The following is a 27,346-nucleotide window of genomic DNA, read 5'->3' on the forward strand; positions in this document are numbered from 1 at the left end:
CGAAGGCTCTAGGGACCTGAAACCCTAAGTACCCCAATTTCTGGGCTGTTAGCTCCCTAGACAGTGCCACCAAGACTGCTCTGTTCCACAATGACCGTAGGCACTGCCAAGTGTTCCTGAAGGAAGAAAACGCGTTATGGCTGAACTGGTCATTCTCCTCAGAGTACCATTGTGTTGACTTTTTTCTGAGAGCTGTCAAGGCTCTGCCTTGAGGAACACTGCAAGCTACCAGGTCTCAGTCCCACCAAGACCTGAAGCTTGGCAATGTGGTTATATCACAACTATTTTTAAGATTAAATTGTAAAAATAAGCAGTATTCTGGCTTGGGACCCGAGGAAGAGGAAATGCAGCAAGGGCTGGGTTTTTTTTTCCTCCTTGATACATTTTTATTGATTTCAGAGAGAGGAAGGGAGAGGGAGAGACAGAAACATCGATAAGATCAGCTGCCTCCTGCATGCCCTTTACCGGGGATTGTGCCCTGAGAATCGAACCGTGATCTCCTGGTTCATAGGTCAACCACTGAGTCACACTTACCGGGCAACAGGGCTGGTTTATATCTCCCGCCTCTCCACCCCTCGCACACTCCTCACCTCCTCACCCATCCTGCCCCTTGTGGGCCCCTCCATGGTGCCAGCATTGAGGTTGCCTTGGCCAAAGGGAACTCAGCAAGTTCAAAGGCAGCTGACACCTGGCTGTGCATGTCACCCACCTTACTCCCACAGATGCCTGTGGCCATCCACTTATACTCCTTTCTCTCACTCTTGTTCACCCATGAGTCCTATGGCTCCCTCCCATTAGCACTGTGACAAACCTTACTGAGTGACACTGGGAGCTTCTAAGGCTCAGGAATGGCCAACCTTGTCCAGCCGGCGTGGCTCAGTGGTTGAGCATCGACCTATGAACCAGGAGGTCACAGTTGATTCCCAGTCAGGGCAAATGCCCAGTGGGGGGCAAACAGGTGGCAGCTAATCAATGATTATCTCTTATCATTGATGTTTCTGTCTCTTACTCCCTTCTTCTCTGACATCAATAAAAAAAAACTTAAAAAGACCATCCTCGATTCACAGATGGTGGGTTCTGAGGATGGGATAAACTGTCCTTGGCCACATGGGGGTGAGTAGAATCAAGCTAAAAGACACCCTCATTCTCTTTCCACCACCTGCTGGTACCACCCTCAGGTTCACAAATTGTAATTCATGTGCTAATCTTCTCAAGGGAAAAATCTTGGCAATCTCTTGCAAACAGGCCAAGGCACTGAGAAAATGCTCCTCTCCTAGTGTGTCCCCTGCTTGTCCCACCTGGGATCACACACACCTTTGGGAGGTCCCAGGAGTAACTCCTGTTCCCACCTGCTCTACACATAGTCCTCCCCTTCATTTTATTGCTTTACCAGATTAGGTGGCTGTGAAGGACACGGTGGGATCCCTCAGTCCCAGTGCTCTGGCCAGTGCACTTGCCACCCCCGCATCACAGGATGCAAGATAAAAAGCCGTGCATGTTAAGAGCAGTTTTAGCCAGCCCAGTGGAGGACTGGCTGGTCAGAGACGTTCCCTCACATATCCCTGCAAGTAGAACGTTTAAATGACCCAGCTAACACAGCCACGGCATCGGTTACAGGGTGAGGAGCCTGTCAACATGTGACAAAACACGAGTAGGAATATGTGCTATGAGGAGGTATCAGAAACTGCACTGCAGAATTACACCAAAGAATTTCAAAATAACCTGCTTAATTCACACATGTGTGAAGAGAAGCATTCCTGACTGCTAAAGGATAAGCACTTAAGAGTGCTTACCTTGATGACCATGCACAAGGGCTGCCACACAGGACATCTCCAGAAGGCTTACACTGTCCAGTGAGAAACCATCCCCTCCATGGCCAGAGGAGGGTGCCATAAAGGCAACAGAAAAGTGACAACCCATGGTGCTCCTTACCTGTCACCAGGCCGGCTCACACTATGCCCAGAGTGATACTATATCACTCTGATACCCCAAAATAATCTAATAACTTTTAGTACAGGTGAACCCCTCAATTGTCAATTATTTCAAACCTGGAATACGGTATGGTCAGAGAGAGAACTGGGATGAGGAGCCTAAAGGGAAGGGGTGAGGCAGAGAATGAGAAGATGGAGAGAGGCCACAAAAGTTTGGAGGTGGCAGTGATGCAGGGAAGAGAGCATGGAACCAGGAACTGATTTCCAAAGAAACATACCTCTCAGTTCCCATGTTCTGAACACACTAAAAAATACAAGCAGGCTAAGATTTCCAGTTGGAGCTGATGGAGTAGCTCTCTGAGGCTGCTCGGGCTCTCCTGGAAGCTGCCCAGAAGCAGAGAAAGAATCAGCAGTGAAAGGGAGCAGCCACCCACAACAGGTGCTGGGGAGGGAGCTGAGCTCCAAAGGGTCTCCCAGAGTGCTGGAGCCCCGACTCAGAGAAGTGATGGTCAGAAGGAAGGAACAGGTTTCTGGATGCAGAACTTCCAAAGCTCTCACACAATAGAGGGAGGTCAAACCCTGTGAGGAAGACTGCAGATGAACCAGGGTGAGGGCTACTCCCACACCTATTCGGCTATGTGAAAACCAGGACCCTTTCCCAAGCTATCATGCCCACAGCTGTGTCACATTCACCCAACTCACTCAAGGATACACATTCCAGTAGACAGCTGGCCAGCAGGCCAGGCACAGCTGCAGTGCCACGTGGTCCTGAGAACACAGTGGGTAGGGGCTCAGGTTTGTACATGGCCAGTGAGCACTCCTACCCATCACCAGTCAGGCAGCCACAATCATCCTTCTGTTACCAAGGGCAAAAGACTGATGGTCATACAAGCAGGCTAGGACCTGGACCCATACCTCTCTGGAAACCCATTGGCTAAAACTGTAAAGACTTCTGTGGCCTGTTTTACTCCGTTATTAGAGCGTCAACCCTTAGACTGTCTCAAGTTTGATTCCCGGTCAAGGGCACATACCTCAGTTGCAGACTTGGTTGCATGCTGGAGGCAACCAATTGATGCTTCTCTTCTCTCTCTCTCTCTCTCTCTCTCTCTTTCTCCCTCCCTCCCCCTCCACTCTCTCTAAAAATCAATTAAAAATATCCTCGGGTAAGAATTTTTTTAAAAAAGACTGAAGACACCATCATTCTGTACACCAAAAGGTGGCAGGTTCGATTCCTGGTCAGGATGCATGCGGGAGGCAGCCAATTGATATTTCTCTAAAAAAAATAAAAAATAAAAAAGACTGAAGACACCAAGTGAAAATGAAGTGGCAGTCCTCCACACCTACCAGAGTAAAATGGCCTTGACATTTTGGGGGAAATGGTAGTTTCTTTAAAATAACACACACCAAGAGAAATGAGGATCAATGTTCATGTGAAGACTTCTGCAGGAATGATGATGGCAGCTGTGCTCACCCAGCCCTGGCAGTCTATGGACAGGTGAGTGGATAACTCTGCACATCCACGCAGGAGTCGCTCAGCAAAATGCTGATACACACACACTATGAATGAATCTCAAAGCACACAGAGAGAAGCCAGATTCTACCAAACACATACTGCATGACTCCAATTGTAGGAAGTCTAAGAAGAGGAGAGGTTATATCTAGCGTGGGAGAGTGCACCCAGTCAGGGAGGCAAGGAAATGCATGGAGGGCTTGAGGGAATTTCATGGGGTGAGGACAAGGTTCTGTACTCTGCCAAGGCTATGGACTACATAGGTGGATGCATGTATGCAAACCACACCAGGAGAGGCTCACATGGTGTGCAAATGTTACCTCCTGCCAGGGCAGGCAGCCCCAGTGTTTACCTTATTCTTCCCCTCTCAAGAGGCCACTTATAAAGAATGTCACCCAAACAACAAACACTACCTATGACCCAGGCATGGAGTCATCCATCTTAGGTGATGTAAACCTTTTCCTTCAGACCCCATTTCTACACAGAACAGAACAGGCTATCACACACCCTCACATTACAGACAAGTGGCTGCACTACCATGTTGCTTTCAGATTCATTTTTGCGTTGGAAGAAGACCTGGTATTAGCGTGTACGTGGATGATGTGCCTGCCTACACATCACCACTGTGGGCCATAAAGCCCTGTCTTAATTCCAAATGACCAGCCAATGAGATTGCTGGGCACAAAAAAGGTGACTGGTCTCTACACAGATGTGTCACCCCCCCCCCCCCCCCACTACTCCCTTTGGTGAATGCCAAAGTCTCAAAAGAAAGATGAGACAGTGATCCTGTCATCAAGGATACCAGCTTCAAAAGTGCCCTGCTTTGCAGGCCCAGAAAACAGACAGTACTTTTGTACATGCTACAGTCTGTTATAACTTCTGACCAGGGAGGTAGAAAGCCAGAAAAACTAAAAGGCAGTAACATCTCTAAGGGCTCTGTATGCTACTGCCAGCTCCCAGTAGGCTCTTGGTGGGTATAGTAGCCCCTCCTACTACATAAGGGGCAAGAGAAGTCCCATCCCTGGGCTAAAGAGATTCAATGGGGGAAGGGGAGAGAAGAGGGAGATGCAAGGCTGCCTCAAGGCCACACCCCCCAACAGAAGCCAGTATAGGCAGACACCAGGACACCTATGACATATCCGAGGTCCATGTAGCAGGCTACTGAGAAGAAACGGGGTTCTTGGTCTGCCCCTGCCCTGTCTGTGTTTCCTTTCAGGTAAAATGAGGGAAGTAGAGATGGTCTGCTAGGCATCCAGTGACTTCAACCCCCCTCCCCGATGAGCCATACCCTCAAACAGTCCCTAAGACCTCTGCATGTTTTCGTAATATGGTACCCCAGAAAATAGCATGATGAGATCATTTCTGTCCCCAGGACAAGGCCGTCACAGAGTTGGTGCCTCAGAAAAAGGCACACACGCCCTGGCTGGTTTGGCTCAGTGGACAGAGCATCTGCCTGTGGACTAAAGGGTCCAGGGTTGGATCCCCAGTAGGGGGCATGCAGGAGGCATCTGATCAATGATTCTCTCTCATCATTGATATTTCTCTCTCTCTCTCTCTCTCTCTCTCTCTCTCTCTCTCTCTCTCTCTCTCTTCCTCTCGGAAATCAACAAAATATACATACATATATATCTATATATATATAAGGCTAAGCAAACATCTGACTGGCTGGTAGGTATGATGCGCACAGGGGGCAGATGCAGCAACTTTGCAGAGTGCCTTCTTGTACTCCGGGACCCCTCGGGGGATGTCAGAGAGCCGGTTTTGGCCCAATCCCCGCAGGCCAGGCTGAGAGACCCCACCTGCTGGAGGGACCCCTGGTCCCTCTGCAGACACCCTTCGAGCCATGGCACCACCCCAGATGCGGCCAGCCAGGGAGGGACCGTGGGAGGTTGGTTCCAGGGCATGTCTGGCCCCTCTGGCACAGTCACACCACACTGACCACCTTCTAATTAATTTCCTTTCAATGTGCATGAATCCATGCACCAGTTCACTAGTATATATATAAAGAAAAAGGCTCACACAAAAATACATTTTCAGTGAAACATGGAGGTGATTGTTCATGGAACCCCAACCCCACATAGGCTCAGGGTGACAAGTCCTTACGTTTCAGGTGCAGAATATCTAAAGGAGAGGTTCATGTTTTTTGTTTTTATAGTTATTGTTGTTTTTAATACATTTTTATTGATTTCAGAGAGGAAGGGGGAGGGAGAGAGAGAGAGAGAGAAAGAAAGAAACTCATGTTTCTATAATGAGAATCATCAACTGGCTGCCTCCTACACACCCGCTACTGGGGATCAAGCCCACAACTCAGGCATATGCCCTGACTGAATCGAATCGCACCATCAACGCTCAACCACTGAGCCATGCCAGCCAGGTGAGTTTCATGTTTTACTGAGTTTGAATGCTCCTTGACCCAAGGGAAAGGGGGGGTGACGGAGTTGTTCTCACTTGTGTGTGCCCCAGATTATTTCTGAAGATCAACAATTTGTGACAGAAAGATTCTCCTCTATAAGGAGTAGACTCTACTTATCACAAAAACAAAACAAAGAACCCAATGCAGCTTTCACTGCCTATCCCAGCTCCAGCCTTATCCAACAGTCCTGACTCGAGGAGGGGGAGGGCAGTCTATGCTCAACCTCTGGGTTGGTCTCGCAAGACCAACAGATTCACAACTTCCACCTCTGTGATTTTTGTTTTTCTGAGAGCACACTTATGGACGCCAGAATGAAAACCAAACTATTTTTAACCTCATTTATATATTTTTAAAACATCCATATTAAGGTGTAATTTATGCACCACAAAAGTCATCTATTGTCAGAGTACAATATAATGATTTTTAATAAATTTAGAGTTGTGCAACCATCACCACAATCCAATTTTAGAACACTTCCATCACCCTGAAAAGTTCCCTCGTGTCCATGAGCTGTTAATCATTGCTACCACCCACCTCTGCCATACCCCATGGAACCACTAATTTCTCTCCTCTCTACACGGTTTGCTTTTTTTGGACACTCCCCGTAGATACAATTCTACAATATGTAGAGTCTGGGTTGGGAGTCTCCCCTTGGCATGACAAGCCTGACATTCATCCATGTTGTAGCATGTATTGAAAATTTGTGTTTTACATTTCTGAATAGTCATCTACTATGCAAATTTAGCATATCTTGTTCACCCAAGAATACGTGGACTCTTTCCATGTTTTAGCTATTACAAATCATGCTGCTTTGGACATTCAAGTGCCTGCCTTTGTGTGGACATATGTTTTCATTTCTCCTGGACAGATTGCTGAATCATGTGGTAAGTTCATGTCTAATTTTGTAAGGAATTATCAAATTATTTATGTCATTTTACATTCCCACCATGTATCAGGGTTTTTTACTCTACATCCTCACCAACATTTGCTATTATCTATCCTTTTTTTTTTGGGGGGGGGGGGAGGGAGAGATATCAATCTGTTGCCTCCCATATGTGCCCCAATGGGAATAGAACCCAGACATGTGCCCTGACTAGGAATAGAACCCACAACTTTTTGGTGTATGGGATGATGCTCCAACCAAATGAGCCACCCAGCCAGGGCTTATCTGTCTTTTTTTATTACAGCCATCCTTGAGACTTATTTTATGGCCTAGCACATGGAATGTTCCATGTGCTTGTGAGAAGAGGTATTCTCCAGTCACTAAGTGGAGTGTTCTATAGATGCCCTTTAGCCAAACGGGCCAACAGTGCTCAAGTCTTTTAGAGCATGCTGATTTTATTTAGTTGTTCTACCAATTATTGAGAGTGGAGTATTGAAATCTTTATAATTGATGAACTGTCTATTTTTACTAACAATACTATCAGCTCATGCCTCAGGTATTTTGTGGTTCTGTTGTTATGTGCATATACATTTATGACTATTACTAGAGGCCTAGTGCATGAAATTCATGCATGGGGGGGGGGCGGTGTCCCTCAGCCCAGCCTGGACCCTATCCAATCTGGGACCCCTCGAAGGATGTCCTACTGCTGGTTTACAGGGATCGGGCCTAAACCAGCAGTCAGACATCCCTCTCGCAATCCGGGACTGCTGGCTCCTAACCGCTCACCTGCCTGCCTGCCTGATTGCCCCTAACCACTCTGCCTGCCAGCCTACTCGCCACCAACTGCCCCCCACCGCCAGCCTGCTCACCCCCAAATGCCCCCCTGTGCCTGTGTGCTCACCCCCAACTGCCCCTCCCATGCTGGCCTGCTCGCCCCCATCTTCCCTCCCCACTGGCATGCTCGCCCCCAACTGTCCCTCTGCTGGCCTGCTCTCTCCAAACTGCGCCCCCCCACACTGTCCTGATCACTTCCAACTGACCCCCACTGATGGGGTGAGGGACTGAGGGCTGTTTTCAGGCTGGCCACACTCCCTTCAGGGTGGGGGTCCCCACTGGGGTGCCTGGCCAGTCTGGGTGAGGGGCTGATGACTGTTTGCAGGCTGGCCAAGCCCCCCTGCGGGGACCCTCACCCCATGGGAGTGTGGCCAGTCTGGGTGAGGAGCTGAGAGCTGTTTTCAGGCTGGCCACGCCTCCCCCCGACGATCCAGGCTCCCAGACCCTCCTTTTTTTCTTTGCAGTGCCTCCTTGAGCGGAGGCCAGGGTCAGCTGGAAGCAGGTATCTGGGATTTATTTATCTTCTATAATTGAAACGTTGTAGATTTGAGCGGAGGCCAGGGCTGGCTGGAAGCTTGGGTTGCCAGGGCCGGCCAGGGTAGGCGGGAAGCTTGGCTTCCTCCATCGCTGGGGACAACCCAAGCCTCCTGCTGGCTCCAGCTCCAAGGCTGCTGCCATCTTGGTTGGACTAATTTGCATACTCGCTCCTGATTGGCTGATGGGTGTAGTGGTGTGATGGTCAATTTGCATGTTTCTCTTTTATTAGTGTAGATTATATCTTCCTGATGTATTGTTATAAAATGTCCCTCTTGTCTTAAAGTCTATTTATCTAATAAAATATGGTCACTCCAGCTTTCTTATGTTTACTTATGGTATATATTTCCCCATCTTTTACCTAAGGATCTAAGTGTTTCTTATAGACAACATATAATTAAGCTTTTTGTTCTACTTTGACAATTTGTGCCTTTTGATTCAGGTATTTAGACCATTCCCACTTAATGCAATTATTAATTGGATTTACATTTGTTAGTTTGCACGTCCTCGGATTCTGGATCCTAGAACCAATACCCACTGGATACCAAGGGACAATTAAGTGTTGAGAGAGTCAAAAGTTATACACAAATTTTTGGGTTGCGCAAGGGACTGATGTCCCTAGCCGCCCCCCACCCCCACTCCACTGTTCAGGGGTCAAGTGTGTGTGTGTGTGTGTGTGTGTGTGTGTGTGTGTGTTCCCAAGGGGATGTCCGAAGCCAGATACCCTCAACGAGGATCCAAAGACTGCCTGCATCTAACACAAAAACTGTGGCCACTCACTCCAGAATGAATTACAGTTTTAGAATGGCTCTGGGCTGAACCTGATCTTATGATTCTGTCAAAACCCTCAACTGTATTTCTCTAAGAATTAGATAAAACATTCTGTGTGGGAACTCAGGGAGATACTGCTCCACATGTGACATCTTGTTTTCAATGAAGCTTAAGACTGAAGGGCAGTTGTTGTTAACACTTTTTCCCTCACCACATGCCGTACACCAGGGCTGATTCTGGGTACATATTTGTCACCCATCAACCTGCAAGGCAGAGATTATTGACCATTTTACAAATAAAGAAGCACAGGGGAAGATCACCTCTCAAGATCAGTCAGGGAGTGTGATTTGACCCCCACTCTTCTTGCTGACCTCCAAAGCCGGGCTCTTCCCACACTCACACAGGTTCACCATGCCCTGGGGTGTCTCTAGTCCTGAAGGAGGACCCTGCCCTGTGTGCCTGGGTTAATCTCTGTCCCCTGCTCCTTTGCATCCTTTATATGTTATAAAGATACCATACCCATCAACTTCAGAAAACGTCATCCCCTCTAAGTTCCCTTGGGTTGGAAGCCAATGGGCAGTGGGAAAAATCTGGGACCAAGAGGCCCAGAGACCAACTGCTGCCCAGGCTTTGGAACAGAAAGACCTGAGTTTGAGTTCCAGTTCATTCAAACTTAACCTCTCCCTCACAATTCACTGGCCTGCCCTGCAGGGGAGCATAGTGATTACAGGAAAAAATGTACATCAGGCGCTCAGGAATGCAAGGGACCCAAAGATCTCCACAAACAACAAGCTCCTCCTTATCCTCACAATCTGAGACATTGCTGAGAACCAAGTCAGAGACAGAAAAGGGAGTTACAATTTTATTTCTGGAACTTTAAAAGAGGCCTCGGCTTTAGAATAGGAGCTGCAGAAAGCAGAACCAGACAGAAAAGGCCTTTCTGGGTAGCAGAAACACAAAGCACACACTATCCCTCCAGCTTATGATACTTTCCCAATAGGAGGAGATTGGATTTTCCCATTTATTTATCTCAAGGAGATAAGAATTTTCAATGAGAAGTGCTAGGCCAGATGATCTCCTTAGGATGCCAACAGTCTGGGTTCCAAAATGGATTTTTTTAAAATTTATTTTTTTAAAATATATTTTATTATTTACAGAGAGGAAGGGAGAGGGATAGAGAGTTAGAAACATTGATGAGAGAGAAACATCAACCAGCTGCCTCCTGCACACCTTAGTTGCGGGATGTGCCCACAACTAAGGTACATACCCTTGACCAGAATCGAACCTGGGACCCTTCAGTCCGCAGGCTGACGCTTTATCCACTGAGCCAAACTGGTTAGGGCCCAAAATGGATTTAACACCAAGACCACAGGCTGAGGCCCCGCTGGAGGATAAGTTGACAATCACTAGAAGGCAAAGAGCCCCAAGCTTCCCCAGCTCTCTACTTCCCTACCCTCCACCGCTACTTGAGCAGAGATGTGAAGGGGAGTTTTCAAGGGAAGCAGCGAGGGAGACAAGGGATAGACCACAGAGGGACTGCAGAGCTGGCTGGGACGCCATGGCCACACCCACATGTCCAAGGTGAAACATCATGAGACATCTGGGTATGAACATTCTGGAGAACTACTCTCATCAGAGCTCTCTGGGGAGGGGATGACAGCAGGAACAGAGCTAGGCCTAAATTTCTTTACAGGGAGAAAAGGTTTCTGAGGGGACATAGGGTGGTACATTGAGTCGTATTTCTTCAAAGCTTTTTCCTTAAGAGCCTTACAAAAGTGGAAGATCAGGAAAGTTACTCTTGAAGTAATCAGTATCGACTAAGGAGAAACCAAGAGAGCACACCACAGAAGACCTCTCCTCGGTGTGGTCCCTCCTCCAAGAGGAGCGGCGGCATGTATGAGAGGTACCCTGGGCTGGGCTCCTGACTCTGCCGGCAGCCAAATGATCCAGGCAGAGCATAGCATCCCCGGCTTCCTAAGCCTCATATCTGAAAAGCAGGAAGGCATGACCAAATGAAAAATTCAAGTTTTCCAACAAACCAAAAGTACCAAGTTGAACAAATAGCAGGAGAACAGACAGGGGATACTACTCCCCCTCCTATGAGACCCATACCCTATGCTACTGATGTCCAGGTCTCTCCGCCACGATGGCACAACGATGCCAGGGCTGGGTTCCATGGCCATCTACATGATAACCCACCAAAACCTGCTTTCTGCAGGCTGAGGAACTGGTAGAGCCTTGAGCCCACATTCTCACATCTGGTCCTGACCTGATTCCCATCCCCTCCCCTCCTACTCACCTCTGTGAGGTGCGCATGTCCACAGGCCCATCACCTGTCTGCTCTTCGCCTCTGCCCATGGCTGTCGACTCAGCCCCGCTCAGCAATCCTGGGGCTGGGCCTCCTGGCTCGGGTGTCACCCTCATGTCTCCATCAGTGTTTAAATCTGAAGCCAACAATCCTCTCTCCATTTTTATTTTCTTGTTCTCCACATCCTCCTCTGCTGGATCCTGTTCAAGCGCTCGTTTCTGACTCCGTGTCCGGCATGCTTCTTCGGTCATTCTGAACTTTGGGGAAGGAGAAAATAAGACATTTAAACTTGGCACAATGGAGTTGTTACCTTCTTAGTAACTTTTCAGTGTCAGCTTGTAGTATTTTTCTGGCCATGTGACAGTGACAGAAGTAGGTACACAAACACAGGGTCCACAAAGTGGGCCCAGGACATTTCTTCACTGCCCTTGGGAAGGCTGGGACAGGAGTGGTGGGGCATCTGGGGAGCTGAAACCTCAGGGACCTGGACAGAAACAATGGAAGGAGGCTGTTTTATCATAAAGAAGGAGAATTCTTGGTGCTTCAGACTCAAAGCAAATAGAAGAAAACTGAACTCCCTAGGGGTCTGGAATCCAGGAAAGGGACTATGCTGTGCCAAGAGCAAGGTACTACCAGGTCCAGGCCTGCACTGCAAAAAATCAGGCTGGCCCTTGACACTTTTCTCCTTCAGTGAGGGTGGCCCTCACCTCAGGGGGATAAAAGAATGGGGGTAACTTTTAATCCTATGACTGCTGATGAGGTAAACTTTAGAGTGAATTCTAGCCCGCCACCATGCCAGCGCCCTGTACCTGAAACACACACATATCTTGATATAAAGAAAGAAAAGAAGAATAAAACAGCTGAGTCAGTTTCTGATCCCATGACATCACTGGGCTCCACATGACCCTTCCCAGGATTCAGTCTGAGAGACAAAGCACTTTCTAGAAAACTAGTCTGAACCGGTTCCAGACAACAAGCTGAAGTGCTGTTAACCCTCACATAGACAGGAGGGAGGACAAGCAGTGATGTCTGCAGGGAGGCTGCAGGCATTCCATAGCTAAGTCCGGGACACGGGCACCCACTATTAAAGGGGCCACTCTGAGCCCAGTCTCGATGTTCCAAACAGGGCAGGACACCAGAAACAAGACAGTGAGAGTTCACCAGGGGTCAGAAAGGAATTCAGCTGCTAGGCTAAAGCAGAATTCCCAAAGTGCCTGTTCTCTTCAGGACAGTCAGGAGCCATGTCTACCAATACCTGGCCAGGGGGAGGAGTACACCTGTGAACCTCTCAAAGCCCCAATTCACACCTGTGGTATGCCTACATGCAAGGCCTCCCAGCACCTCAGTTTCCTCACCAGGAGGCCTGTTCTGGACAGGGCTGGGTAGACCCAGTCCTGAAGCCCACCTTCTGGGAGGCTGGGGACAGCACAAAGCAACCAAGGGGCCAAATCATCATATATGGGACACGTTCCAGAGCTGACTCAGTTACAGCATCCTTAAAGGAGGCCCTGCCCCAACGGGTTCTACTGTGGACTTACAGACTGAAAGGAAGGAAAGGACAGCTGCTTCTTGCTCCTCCCTCTGCACATGTATTAGACCACCATGGCACTGACATCTGCTTTTACAGTCAGTCCGAAGGGTTGAACAGAGCAGGTCTCCCCATGGCCATGTCACCCCCAAAGTGCTCCCCACTCCATCTAGATGGAGGGCAGGGCTACTGGTTATGGCTCAGCCTCCATCTGCCCCCAACCCCTCCTTGTCATCCCAGCCTGCGCCTTCAGTCAATCCTGTAGCAACTGCTCAGCTTCAGCCGCCCCTATACAACCCCCATCCCTCTGCTCTTGCCCAGATCTCTCCATTCCCTCATCCACCTCCCTGTAATCTCCTCACTATCCCACAGGGAAGCGAGGAGTGTTCCCATTTGCCTCTTAGTCTAAAGTGCTAGGTTTCTTTTTCCAACATGCCCTGACCACAAACCCCATCAGCCTGCTCACAGAGTCTGTCCATCCTGTCTCTCCACAAGTCATTGTCCTGAGTATCTGTCAGTGTGGGAAGGGTGAATCATTTTTCCTTTGGGCACAACCTGAAACAGAAGTTCCTCAAACATCTGAAAATTGGAACAAGAGGCGCAATTCTGAGGCCACCTTGGCTGGCAGGTATGTGTGCCCCCAAGACTGAGGAGAAGCCTGTCTGGATAGAAGATGAGGGGATACCAGGATCTCAGACAAGGAGGGACCCCACTGGAATCCAAGGAAATTCTGCCCCTGAGGGAGAAGTTCCCATTCTGGCCTGGTACCCACTGGGGATGAAGGGTATCCCAGGTAGACAAGAACATATTCCTACTGCATAACTCTGTGTCCCCTAATCCTGCACTCAGAGCATCCATGCTTCCCCATTCCACCTCTGCTCCAGCCCAGAGGGGCTCCCCACAGCATAAGTCCCGAGATCTTATCTATGAAGCTCATATGAACCCCAGAACCTGTGTGAAATTGTTCCTCCAATCTGCCCACAGATAAAGGGACAGGCAACAAGATTGCTGTGTGCCAGGTGACCAGACTGGTGTGGTGGTGCCAAGTGGCCTCACTTCATCATCACTGGTGTAAAACAAACAGATCATGAGGTGCCAGAGCAGAGCCTCACACCCACAGGGCCACTCCCTCCAGCCCCGGTAGGGCCCAGGAATCCATCAGCTTATGCTGTGTCAGGGCAACTCATTCTGCAGCCCAGGGGCTGAAATGCTGCCAACCCAGGCCCAGAACCAAGGGCCTGGACTGTGCCTCTGACAGGCCACTCTGGAGGGACATGCTGAAACCCTCCCCCACCACAGGAAGGACAACCACAGCTGGAGGGAGCAGGGCCTGCAAGTGGGGGATGATGCCTCCTACACAGCCAGGAAGTTGCCGTAGGGCCGGATGGGGCTTGCTTTGGCCAATCCCTGGCCCCTGGCCTCACTCCTGGGCAGGGCAGGGCAGGTGCTGGTAAGTAGCTGCTGCTCCTCTCAAGGGGAAAGGACAATGCCCCAGCACATCAGGGCTGGCAGCCACAGCCCTGCAGGCACAGACCCAGGGATGGCGACAAAGTTTCAGGAAGAAACCCTCCTTGTGGAATGAAGCGTGACTGCAGATTTCTGCAAAAAGCAGTGAGGAGGTATTTTCTAAAGTGGAGGTGAAGAGGCTGGATTGTCCCAGCTGGCAAATTCTAATCAGCTTCAGAATTCCTGGAGAGCGAGGAAAGGAAAATAGAGGGGCAGCAAGAACTGCAGAAGTTTCACCACAGGCCCATTCATCCAGGAAATGCGGGGCCCACAAAGAACACCCCCTCTTGGTGGGATTCTGTGCTGGCTGCTGCCTGAAGCATAGGCTGCTTGCTACATAGGGAACGGCTGGAAGCTAGGTGGCCTCAACCCCTTCTCCTCACACTCCAGACACAACCTTACTCTGATGAGTCCTGTCCTGGGCCAGCGGGAGGTGGCAGGACACAGCCCAGGTCTTCCTGGGCAGGTTTCAGCCACATTAGAGGCTACAAAGGCATAGCACAGACTGAACTCAGGATGATGGGGCCACTAAGTACAGGGCACAATGCTGACATAGGGATTTGGGTCAGATGCAAATTTCAACTGCCTCTACCGAAAGCTGCTTTATTTTAGTAAAATCCCACCATCCCATTGGTCTGAGAACCTCAGGAGGAAAACCTGTTTTAAAACAACTCCAAAGGGTGAATTATGGTGTGGCAGAAACCAGAATTTTTAAACAGGACTAACGGGAGACCAACAGAAAGTAAGTGGCATAGGTCAGGCACACAGGCCAGTAAAAAAAAAAAAAAAAAAAAAGACCACACCAAGACACATCATTAATTAAAATGCCAAGGGCAAAAGACAAAGAGAGAATCTTACAAGCAGCAAGAGAAAAACAGTTAGTTACCTACAAGGGAGCACCCATATGACTGTCAGCTGATTTCTCAACAGAAACTATGCAGGCCAGACGGGAGTGGCAAGAAATATTCAAAGTGATGAATAGCAAGAACCTACAACCAAGACTACTCTACCCAGCAAAGTTATCATTCAGAATTGAAGGGCAGATAAAGAACTTCACAGATAAGAAAAAGCTAAAGGAGTTCATCACCACCAAACCAGTATTATATGAAATGCTGAAAGGTATTCTTTAAAAAGAGGAAAAAGAAGAAAAAAGTAAAGATAAAAATTATGAACAACAAATACATATCTATCAACAAGTGATCCTAAAAATCTGAGGAACAGAATAAACTGGTGAACATAATAGAATCAGAGGCACAGAATGGGAGTGGATTGATAATTCTCAGGGGGAAAGGGGTGTCTGTGTGGGGGGTATGGGAAGAGACTGGACAAAAATCATACACCTATGGATAAGGACAACGGGGGGGAGGTAAGGGCAGAGAGGGGGGTGGGAACTGGGTGGTGGGGGAGATATGGGGGGAAAAAAGGAGAAACAATTGTAATAATCTGAACAATAAAGATTTATAAAAAAAAAAAAAAGAGCCCTAGCCAGCTTGGCTCAGTGGATAGAGCGTTGGCCTGCGGACTGAAGGGTCCCAGGTTCGATTCCGGCCAAGGGCACATGCCTGGGTTGCGGGCTTGATCCCCAGTAGGGGGCATGCAGGAGGCAGCCAATCAATGATTCTCTCATCATTGATGTTTCTATCTCTCTCTTCTCTTCCTCTCTGAAATCAATAAAGAAATATATAAAAAAAAAAAAAAAAAGGAAATAGACATAAGCCATAGAGCCATAACTCTGAGGCATTATCATTAATACTATCTGGACTATTTACACTACTCTGTTACTAACATACCAGCAAGATTACTAGAGTAATACTCTTTTTTTTTTTTTAATATATTTTATTGATTTTTTACAGAGAGGAAAGGAGAGGGATATAGAGCTAGAAACATCGATGAGAGAGAAACATCGACCAGCTGCCTCTTGCACACCCCCTACCGAGGATGTGCCCGCAACCAATGTACATGCCCTTGACCGGAATCGAACCTGGGACCCTTCAGTCCGCAGACCGACGCTCTATCCACTGAGCCAAACCGGTTTCGGCTAGAGTAATACTCTTGTTTCATAAACCAGGAAAGCAAGGCTTAGTAATATGTGCTTGGGAGAAGTGACAGAGCTAATGAGCTAAAAAGTAGACTTGGGGTGCTTTTTCCAGAGCCCAGGGAAGGGAGTTTGCATGAGAAGCTGGGGGAAAGAGGGTGCTGAGTTGGACTGATCTCAGGGGAAGCACAGGGAGATATAATTTGTTCTAAAGGATCATCTGGCTGATTTGGGGATAGGCTGGGGGCTTCTGTATCTTGTGGCCCAGGACAGGAAGGGGACCGAGTGGTAGGGAGATGATCATATGCTGGACTGGACTTTAGAGCAGTGGTTGCCAATCGGTGGTCCGAAAGTTTGGCAACCGCTGCTTTAGAGGATAAGAACATCACAACATGTCAACAGCTGCACAAGAGGCAAGAGAAGGTTGCTCTGTTTTGTTGTTTTTTTCCTGAGAAACTGGAAAGAAGAAATTGGTTTTCTGAGATAGGGAAGGAGCAGTTCTGGGAAAAGAAGGTTAGGAGTGGAGGTACTTTGGACATGCTGAGCATGAGCTGTCTACCAGACCCACACAAGCTGAGGAGCATCTGCTAGGTGAAGGCCTGCACATGGGGCAGCTACTGTCCTCAGGGTAGTGTAGGGCACCCTTCCTGTCAGGAAGGGCCTGTGAAGCAATGGATGCTAGGATGGGACGATGGGATCCAGATGCTAACTTACCAGCCACTGGCCAAGCTCTAGAGTCTCAACACACAGCACAGGTGGGTTTCTGCACCCTAGCGATCTTGGGATTGGGGCTGTGCCACCTCTCTTCGCATGGCCTCCCTTGTCTCCTGCTTAGACCCAGGACCTCCATCCACCCTCCCCAACTCAGCAGCCTGAGGAAGCTTCCAAAGCTGAGTCTTGGTCTGCACACCCTCCACAGGCTCCCCATGTTCTTGAGAGTCGAACACAGGCACTAGGGAGGGGTCAGGGGAGAATAGCTAAGTTGCACTTTGGTCTTCCCTTCCAGAACAGGCCCTAATCTGCTCCAGGTCTGAACCACTTCCTGACACCTATCTCTGAGTAACATAGCAGAGATGCAGTGGTTGTGTTCTGGAAGGAACTCACACCAAAAAGTCAGCTCTCGAGTTTTAAACTATGTCAAGGTCTAATAAAGCTGAGTACAGGAATGTAATTTAACTTGGGAAACACAAAGATGATCGACAGCTAGTCTGCACCGCTGGATACAGCAGAGAAGAGGCAGAATCTCAGGGAGCAACTGGGGGGGCGGGGGGGGGGGCGGGGACCTTGTCACTCTGAGCCTGTTTCCCCATCCATACCTCACAGGCATGCTATGTGAAAAGACACAGTGATTTTAGAAATAACTTGAATGAGAAAATCAAATTGCACAATAGTATAATACTATTCACGCGGTTTAAAAGTGCTTATAATCTACAGAAAAAAAATTGAAAGTTTACTAAAATTGAAACTGAAAGAAATGGGGCTAAATTCACAGCACTCATTTCTGAAGAGTGGATTAAGAAACTTTCACTTTCTCTATTAAATCATAGTCTCTTAACAGTGACTGTGTATTATCAGTCTTGTATTATAAGAAAACAAAGATAAAAAGGAAAGCTAGATCAAATAACACTGTCACCTTCAGAGGCTGAGAACCTAAAGGACACAAGTGTTAGTGGGGGTGGGGCAAGGGGAGAAGGCCCTGCAGGGAGGGAGGTGCTGTCCTCAATGGCCCTTGGCCAGGAGGGCGCCTATGATAAAGGGAAGACACTTGGCTGGCTCCCGAAATGGGCGGAACCAAGAACACAAGAGGAACACAGAACCTCAGTGGGCTGAGAGGAGACACTGCTGCTACTTTCCCTCAGGAAAAAAACAGCTTAAAAGTCCACCTTCTCTGTCACTTATTACAATGACTCCCGCTCTCAAAGCAGTAAACACAACCCTCTCGGCTCATCCACACAGCACACCTTCTACCTGGGCCACTAGTTGTCCCAAGGGGCCATCAGGACACACTGTCATTGTGGGCTCACTCTGACAGAGACCATGTTCCATACAGTCCCTCACCAGGACTGTCTATGGCAACAACCTCCACACAACTCAATGGCTTCATCTCTCCTCATGCTAAACTCTTCCATGGCAGAAAGTTCTTTTTGCCATTAATCTTCATTTTCAGTGTGGAGCAAACAGTATGGGTTTAGTATGTGTTATTTTAGTTAAACTACATTTCTGTAAATGAAGTCTCATAAAGCGTATGCTTCCTGGGTTGCCCTCTGGGGCAAAACAAAGCAAACAAATTGTGTGCTTTCATTAAGAACACCTGCATTCTGACTGTAAGGCAAGTATACTGAGATGGAGACCCACAGACTAAGGCTGAGGTAGGAACAGGAATCTGGGGAGATGGACCAGATAGGGAAACAGCATGGGCCAAGCTACTGAACAGGGAGGGTGCCTGTTACAGAATAAGGCAGCCACAGCAAGTCCTATGCTAAAGGTTTGTTCAAAAGGAGAACTAAATCTTACTACTCACTGAATGAAGATGGGATCTTAACCCTTAGTGGTCTGAAAAGATACTCCAGAAATATGGCCTTTTCTTTCCTTTACATCATCAGGAGGGCCACAGGTCCAGATACCTGGCTAAGAGCTTCCTGAGCCTTCAAAAACACAGACTAAGCCCTGACTGGTTTGACTCAGTGGATAGAGCGTCGGCCTGCAGACTCAAGGGTCCCAGGTTCGATTCCAATAAAGGGCATGTACCTTGGTTGCAGGCACATCCCCAGTAGGGGGTGTACAGGAGGCAGCTGATCGATGTTTCTCTCTCATCAATGTTTCTAACTCTCTATCCCTATCCCTTCCTCTCTGTAAAAAATTAATAAAATATATATTAAAAAAAAACAAAAAACACACTGAGAAAATTTTGGGGAGAAGCACACTCACACACTCTGGGGGTGACAGCACCCAGAGCCTCAGAATGTTGACAATGGGATGCACAGGCCACCCCACAAGGTGGGGAAATCCAAGTCTAGATGGGCTAAGGATTTGGGCCTGGAACCCAGTTCTGCACTCCTATTTCTACCTGGCATTCTCACAAGCTGCCCACTGTGAACCATTCCACTATATGGTGTAAAGGCCTTTTGTTAATTATGTTTAAACTAGAGGCCCGGTGCATGAAATTCATGCACGGGGGCGGAAGGGGGGTGAGTCCCTCAGCCCAGCCTGCACCCTCTCCAATCTGGGACCCCTTGAGGGATGTCCAACTGCCCGTTGAGGCACGGTTCCACCGGGATATCCCTCTCACAATCCAAGACTGCTGGCTCCCAACTGCTCGCCTGCCTGCCTTCCTGATTGCCCCTAAGTGCTTCTGCCTGCCAGCCTGATCACCCCCTAACCACTCCCTTGCCTGCCTGATTGATGTCTAACTGCTCCCCTGCCAGCATGTTTGCCCCCAACTTCCCTCCTCTGCCAGCCTGGTCACCCCTAACTGCCCTCGCCTTCAGGCTTGATTGCCCCCAACTGCCCTCCCTTGCAGGCCTGGTCCCTCCCAATTGCCCTCCCCTACTGGCCATCTTGTTGTGCACATCTTGTGTCCACATGGGGGCAGGATCTTTGACCACATGGGGGCAGCCATCTTGTGTGTTGGAGTGATGGTCAATCTGCATATTACTCTTTTATTAGATAGAGGCCTGGTACATGGGTGGGGGCCAGCTGGTTTGCCCTGAAGGGTGTCCCGCATCAGGGTGGGGGTTCCCTTGGGACGTGGGGCGGCCTGGGCGAGGGGCCTGTGGCAGTTTGCAGTCCGGCCACGCCCCCTGGCGACCCAAGTAGAGGCCCTGGTATCTGGGATTTATTTATCTTCTATAATTGAAACTTTGTAGCCTTAAGCGGAGGTCAAAGCAGGCCAGAGCTGCAGAAGCTTGGCTTCCTCCATCGCCAGGGGCAACCCTAGCCTCCTGCTCTCTCCAGCTCCGTGGCTGCCGCCATTTCTGTTGGGATTTTTTGTATCTTCTATAATTGAAACTTTGTAGCCTTAAGTGGAGGCCTGGGCCGGCCTGGGTGTGCAGAAAGCTTGGCTTCCTCCATCACCAGGGAAACCCAAGCCTCCTGCTCTCTCTGTGGCCACAGCCATCTTGGTTGGGTTAATTAGCACACTCACTCCTGATTGGCTGGTGGGCGTGGCTGATGGGTGTAGCAGAGTGATGGTTAATTTGCATATTACTCTTTTATTAGATAGGCTAGTTCGATTTCATCTGGAGTGACAATCACATGGAGGGACTAAAATAATGCACACGCCAGTGAGGAGGATGGAACAGCCATCCTGAAATGCCTGCAAGGGCAGCCATGCCTGAGAGAATTAAGATTTGCCCTCCATGGGAAGGTCTGAGCCCTCCATCCCCATAATCAGATATTATTACCACCCACCAGGGTAACGGGCAGCAGGATGTCAGCATCAATGTTCCTGGTCCCCAGTCCTAGAAAAGTACTGGCCACACAGCAGATGCACAGCAAACATCTGATGAACAATTGAATGTTTTACAGAGAGAGCTCAGAAAGCAGGGTGCCTGGACCAGACACTTTAGATGATCCTCACAACCTTCTGCAAGGTGAGTGCTGTTATCAGTCCCCGTTTTACAGTGGGGAAACTGAGGCAGGTGGAGGTCACACAGAAAGTGGGTGGGACAGTGCTGGGTACTAAAGGCCATGCTCCTCCAGGCAATGTCCATAGAAACATCCCATTAACCACCAGTCAGACTCAATGTTTCCAAAGGACACTGGTACCTCCTTGCAAGGGGAGTGGGCTTCACCTCTCACCACAAATACTAAGTGATTACAGCCTTATAGAGTGTCATAAGTGAGACCATACCTTTTGCTGTTTGCTTTCAAAGTACAGTAAGTTCTGCTGGAGCACAATAGATGCATTTTTAACAACCGTCATGTGTTGCAAAATCATGCAGAAGAAACATAGGCCTTATGGGAACAATGGGGTTAGGTACACAGCAATCCAAATCACCATCAGTCACATAAGAAGAGACAAGAACCTGATTTTTAAATGGCGGCATGTTAAAACAGCCAAGAAATACATAAATGCTACCTGAAGCCTGATGCCTCCCCTGGGGAAGACCTGAGTGTGTGTGCTATGACAGCAGTAGAATGGGGTTGGGGGCTGCAGTTTCTGAGTTACTGTGACAAGCTGGCAGGAGGCTATCTGACTCCAGACAGAAGAAGAGTGTGACCTGAGGGGGATTGGTGCATCTGAGGTGTGTGCATTTTGATTCTGTGTACCAGCAGGTACTCTTTTGACTGGGAACAATATTCTGGATTCTTCTGGTACAGGTTAAAGGAACACAGTAAATATTTCCAGCTCTTTGGGCCATTCCATCTCTGTCCCGATTATTCAGCTGTGACAATATGTCCTCAAATGGGCATAGCTGTGCCCTGGTCAAACTTTATTTATCAAAACAGGCCACCAGCTAATTTAGCATTTCTCCTAGACAAAATCACACGCATAACCAAATACAACATGTGTGCTATGTTTCAACTGTGCCATAATATATCAATAGTGTTGAAATAAATCTGCTTTTCCAAAACAAGCATTATAGCAGAACTACAGAGAAAAATATGTTTCAAAAGAAGGACTTGAACATGTAAATTCAATCTGAGCCCACGACTCATGGTAACCCTTTTGACAAATCAGAAGAAATTTGGTTTCAAAAAGTGCCTAGTGTACACTGCTCACTGCAGGGTCAGCCTGTCTCACTACCGGTCAATTTTATACCATCCTAAAAGCCCTACACACTCTCAAGATAAATAGGTGCCTTGCAGAAGGAAATTACAAGCTATAAACTCAATTACTGCAGCAGATGAAACTTTAACCCAGTTACAGAAAGAAGCAGTTCCTCACCACACGTGCCAAAGCTCTAAGGAGAAGCACAGGGACTGAGAAGAGAACCTGATGGGTGAAGTGCCCAGTGTGGGAGGGCAGGAGAAGCCTCACTGAGAGAAATTAAAGCAGGTATGGAAAGTGTGAATCAAGCATACTGGGGCTGAGTCACTAAAGATCCTGCAAAGCCCCACTTCTCCCGGTAACTTGAGGGCTGGGGAGAAAGGGGTCATTTGTGCTAGGGAAACTCTGAGAAGGGTGCTTTACCTGGTGTGAAAGGGGTAACCATTCTAGGAGGATGCAGGTCCACACCAAATTGCCCTAACTATCCCATTCCAGGGCAACAAGGCAGCACCATCATAGCCCTGTACCACAGATTGATGGAGATCTCTAAACAATCACGATTTGCACCCAGTGCATTCTGCCTGTGGCTGCAGCTCCATAGCCCAGCCAAGAGACAGCAGGAGAGCGTTGAGGACCTGCCTGGGGCTCAGCCTCCAGCTGGTCAGCACCTCGGTCCTACAATTCTGCTAACCTTTACGTTAACAATAGGTCTGACTGGTGGGCACATCACCAACTGGTGATGTCCTGTCGGTCTTACTGAGGCTCCTTGAACCTGGGGACTTGATACAGATTTTCTGAGCCTTCTGCCTGTTAAAAGAAGCCAATGTAGCCCACTAAGTGGGCAGCCACTTTACAAAAATGAGACATGTGACAAAGAAATTTTCTTGTCCTGCTGAAGGGCCTCAGCTGCTTCACAAGGTGGGCAATTATCAATTCACAAGCCTCCAAAAAAGGCTTCTCACAAGGTGGGCAATATCATGGTCAGCCTCCAACAGCCATGGTCATAGGTCTCCAGGTTCTGAGGAGGCCAAGGCCAGTGAGTAGAGAGGAAAGGGTACAAGAAACATGGCACACAAACTTGGAAGCAACTGATCCCACTCAGTGGACACCTACTGACATAGGACAAACACAAGAAATTGGGTCATTGACAGACACCTCCCTGCTCCCCAAAGGTACAGCACACCAGGCTAGGTGAACACCAAGCAATCACGCACAACACACACAGACAGACACACTTGTGAACTCATACTCATGCATGCTCACAGATACATGCACCCACACATGCATGCACAGCACTCACACATTCAGTTTTCATTCCCTTCTCTCACTTCTGAATCTTGCCCAATTAGCTCAGAAAAGGTCTTTTTTTCGTGTTTTTATTTTTAAAAAATTTACTGATTTTAGAGAGAGGAAGGGAGGAGGGGGAGAGAGAGAGAGAGAGAGAGAGAGAGAGAGAGAGAGAGAGAGAGAGACATCAATTTGTTGTTCCACTTATTTATGCATTCATTGGTTGTTTCTTTTATGTACCCTGACTGGGGTTCGACCAGCAACCTTGGCACACCAACAACCTTGGCGCATCAGGACACTCTAACCAAACTGAGCTACCTGGCCACAGCAAAAGGGTCTTATCTTCTGAACAAAGAATAGCAGTTCTTATGGGTGACTAGTGTCCACTTAGCTCCAGATCCACCTGTCTCAATAAGGAGGAAAACTAAGTATGAACATGAGATTAGACACAGAGGCCAGGATCACCAACTTCTAAAGCACTTGAAGGAGCCCAGAGCCCTGCAGAGTCTGGCATGGATCCCTGTGCATCTCCATCACTTTAACAAGCAAATAATTTTGCACCTGGCTGGAGCAGCAGAGTTTTGAAATCACTTGCACTGCAACCACACTCATTTCTACGACTTCATTCATGCACAAGGTAATTTAAGCTTCCAGAAAAGGCAAAGAAGTTTTGCTGTTGTTTATCTGAGTGATGGGTGAACCAAGAAGGGAACTTCTGCAGCACAAGATGCCTGTTATTCAGGGTCTGGGACACCCCATTTCCAAGTTCATGGCCCACCTGGCCCAGCAGGATAAGAACACCAATGGGTTCCTGAAAAATACTGACCCTTTGCCCAATGGTGACCTCCAAAGAGCCAGTGACCTTAGGGCATCTCCTTGTGGACAGCTAGAACAGCAGCTCAGGGTCCCTGCCTTCATGGGAGCAGAGACCCAGTAAGGGCTGTGAGATATGTATGCCAATCACCATTTTATTACACCAGAAAATGAGTCCACCTGCTGGTTTAGAGGAAGAAGGGAAGAATAGAATTTGAATTTGTAGAGAGAAAAGAGGGAAGAAATGGTAGCAGAAAAGGTCAAGTGGCAGAAATATATTGGCACATGAAAACCCATCTCCAAGAAAATGAAACCAAATAAAAGGATCCTTGAACAAAAGTTTTAACAACTGTTTTTTAAATGGAATGAGGTTGCTTCGAAGGATAAAACACCCCTGTTATAGAGAAGCCACAACCTACTTGTATTCATTGTGAGAGGCTAATAGTGATGACCAGTTCTCCCATGGGCTTTCCTGGGCTCCAGGTGCTCTTAAGAATTAAGAAGTCCAGGGACTGGGGTCCTGACTGGCCATAAGCCTGTGAGTGAGGAGAACTGGAAACCTTTCACTGGGTCCTAAAGGACAGAGGAGGAGAACACTGAGAGCTGTGAGATGACACAGAGCACACTCCAAAAAGACTAGTGTATGCACACAACTTAAATGAAGTGCCTCCAGTCACTCTATCAAATAAGTCCTTCTAGCCGAAACCAGTTTGGCTCAGTGGATAGAGCGTCGGCCTGCGGACTCAAGGGTCCCAGGTTCGATTCCGGTCAAGGGCATGTACCTTGGTTGCGGGCACATCCCCAGTAGGGGGTGTGCAAGAGGCAGCTGATCAATGTTTCTCTCTCATCAATGTTTCTAACTATCCCTCTCTCTTCCTCTCTGTAAAAAATCAATAAAATATATTTTAAAAAAATAAAAATAAGTCCTTCTGAAAGCTAGTGTGCTACTCAGGGCACCTCTCTGTCCCCAGCCCCCACAGGTGCTCTCTACTTAATCCTTCCAGTAAGCGAGACCACTTTCAAGTGTGGTACTCAGCTCAGAAGCAGGAGTCAAAAACGAAGGTTAAATAAATTCAGGAGCAGCTCAGCCTCCTCCCTCAAAGATGCACTTCTAACATACCAGGTGTACCCAAACACTGCACTCCATCTGAAATGCTGATGAGCCATCTATAACAATAAAAGTGTAATATGCTAATTAGACCAGACGAAGCCAGGGTTGTGAAGGAAGCCCAGGTCTCGGGTGCCAGAGGGAAGCTGGTGCTGGCAGCTGAGGGAAGGAAGGCCTACTCTTGAACGAATTTTGTGCATTGGGCCTCTAGTCCTATATAATAAAAGCCTAATATGCAAATTGACCGAACAGCAGAGCGACTGGTTGCTATGAAGTGCACTGACCACCAGGGGGGCAGATATTCAACGCAGGAGCTGCTCCCTGGTGGTCAGTGCGCCTCACAGGGGGATCGCTGCTCAGCCAGAAGCCCTGAGCCAGGCTCACAGCTGGTGAGCGCAGTGGTGGTGGCGGGAGCCTCTCCCACCTCCATGGCAGCGCTAAGGATCCCTTGGTGGAAATCCCCTCAAGGGGTCCCGGACTGCGAGAGGGTGCAGGCCAGGATGAGGGACCCTCCCCGCCCCCCCCAGTGCACGAATGCCGTGCACCGGGCCTCTAGTCAAAATATAAGCCCATCACCACAGGGATGGGGGTTGAGGGAAGTCATACCCAAGGTACAGTCAGACCAAGACATCCATATTATCCTGGTCACCTTCTGTCCTAGGTTTAAGAAACACCCAGTAATGCAGGCCATTAAGACTGAAGTAAAAAAAAAAAAAAAAAAAAAAAAAGACAGCACCTCCGGCATTCACATTTACAAATAAACACTCTTTACAATCTGTTTGTTTTTTAAGGTGGAAGACTTGTAAATAATGCCCCTGAATTAAAAATCTACTTAACAAAATTAACCTGGAGAGCAATTTAACATACTCATGTAGTGACCATCAACATTTTCAGAGGAGATTGTCTGTTTTGAAGGGAAGAAAACAGGGAACAACACTGACTACACCAGCTGGTGTAGCTCAGTGGTTGAGCGTCGACCTCATGGTTCCATTCCTGGTGAGGGCACATGCCCAGGTTGCCAGCTCAATCCCAAGTAGGGGGTGTGCAGGAGGCAGCTGATCAATGATTCTCTCATCATCATCATTGATGTTTCTATCTCTCTCTCTTCCTCCCTGAAATCAATAAAAATAAAAAACAAAAATAAAAAGAGAAAGAGAAAAACCTCTTCAGATTCTTCAATACAAATTCCATACAGACTGCACAGTGGAGAAAACACCAGGAGCATCTCACCCCAGCAGTGTGTGGGAACAAAGCCAGTTTCAAGACAAGTAATCTCCAGGAAACCTTATGTCACTACCCTTGGTGAGGCTCGTGCCATAGTAACCACCAGTCCTGTGATGGTGTACCTGGCTGCCCAAACTCATCCTGGGACAGTCCAACCTCCCTCCCTGGAGCCATGGTAGAAAAAACTGGAGGAAGAGTAGCTCTTCCTGGGATAGAGTACAGAGGTATGCTTTTATCTTCTTCTCAGGGAACACTGACTACACAAGCCACCTGGATCCCACTCAGCTCCGTTTGCAGTGTAGCCCAATACATTGGCCTCTGAGCGCCCTTCCCAGTGACATGAGACAAAAGCCTGTCTTCACCTCTAAGTTGTGGCACTCGGTAAAAGAAAGCGCACTTATACTGATCACATGTTAAGAGGGGGAGAGGCCGCTAGCAAGTGTCTTTAAAATGTCATTAGCTCCCCCCAGGCTCACACTGGAGATAAGGACTTAGCTATAGCGTTTGTCATCTCAGAGGTGCTCAGTAAGCACCCCATGCCGCCCCCACTTGGGGCCACTTCCAGGTGGCCATCTGAGCTTCCGACCCCAGCTGGGCTGTGGTCAAATCCCTACCCTGCATCCCCAGAGGGAGAAAACAGATGCTGCTGGAGGAGCAGACAACACAGAAACAAAGGTGCCACCTGTAAAAGGGAACCTGAGTAATATTAAATGTCTACAGGGAAATGGTGACCAGGAATGATCCTGGTGCAGAATGTCACTGTGAGAGCTAGCTGGTGGAATTTCCCACCCATGGGAAAAGACCAGCCCTCTGTCCCCTCCCAGCTGCTTCCTAGGCTATGAGCCTTGCAGCCCACAAAGGGTTACGTCTGCCATTTCCACAACATTGCAATGTGCCATCGGTGTCACATCACAAAATGGGAGGCTCTAACCCTTTCAGGGCAGACTC

At 48.4% G+C, this 27,346-nt stretch overlaps 1 protein-coding gene across 6 annotated transcripts in view; it reads right to left on the reverse strand.

The window, feature by feature from the left end:
* The window catches only part of GATAD2A (GATA zinc finger domain containing 2A), a 112,609-nt gene that overhangs the window by 26,179 nt on the left and 59,084 nt on the right, over positions 1-27,346 (reverse strand). For 5 of the 6 annotated variants that reach the window (XM_028132396.2, XM_054717237.1, XM_028132397.2 and 2 more), the window contains one exon: positions 11,176-11,441. In XM_028132396.2, coding sequence (XP_027988197.1) covers positions 11,176-11,435 — 260 coding nt within the window. In that variant the 5' untranslated portion in view covers positions 11,436-11,441. The remainder of the gene's footprint in view (positions 1-11,175; positions 11,442-27,346) is intronic. The other variant, XM_008156353.3, reaches the window with a different exon arrangement.

The sequence above is a fragment of the Eptesicus fuscus genome, chromosome 6 (assembly GCF_027574615.1).
Source record: "Eptesicus fuscus isolate TK198812 chromosome 6, DD_ASM_mEF_20220401, whole genome shotgun sequence".
In the NCBI taxonomy this organism is placed as follows: Eukaryota; Metazoa; Chordata; class Mammalia; order Chiroptera; family Vespertilionidae; genus Eptesicus; species Eptesicus fuscus.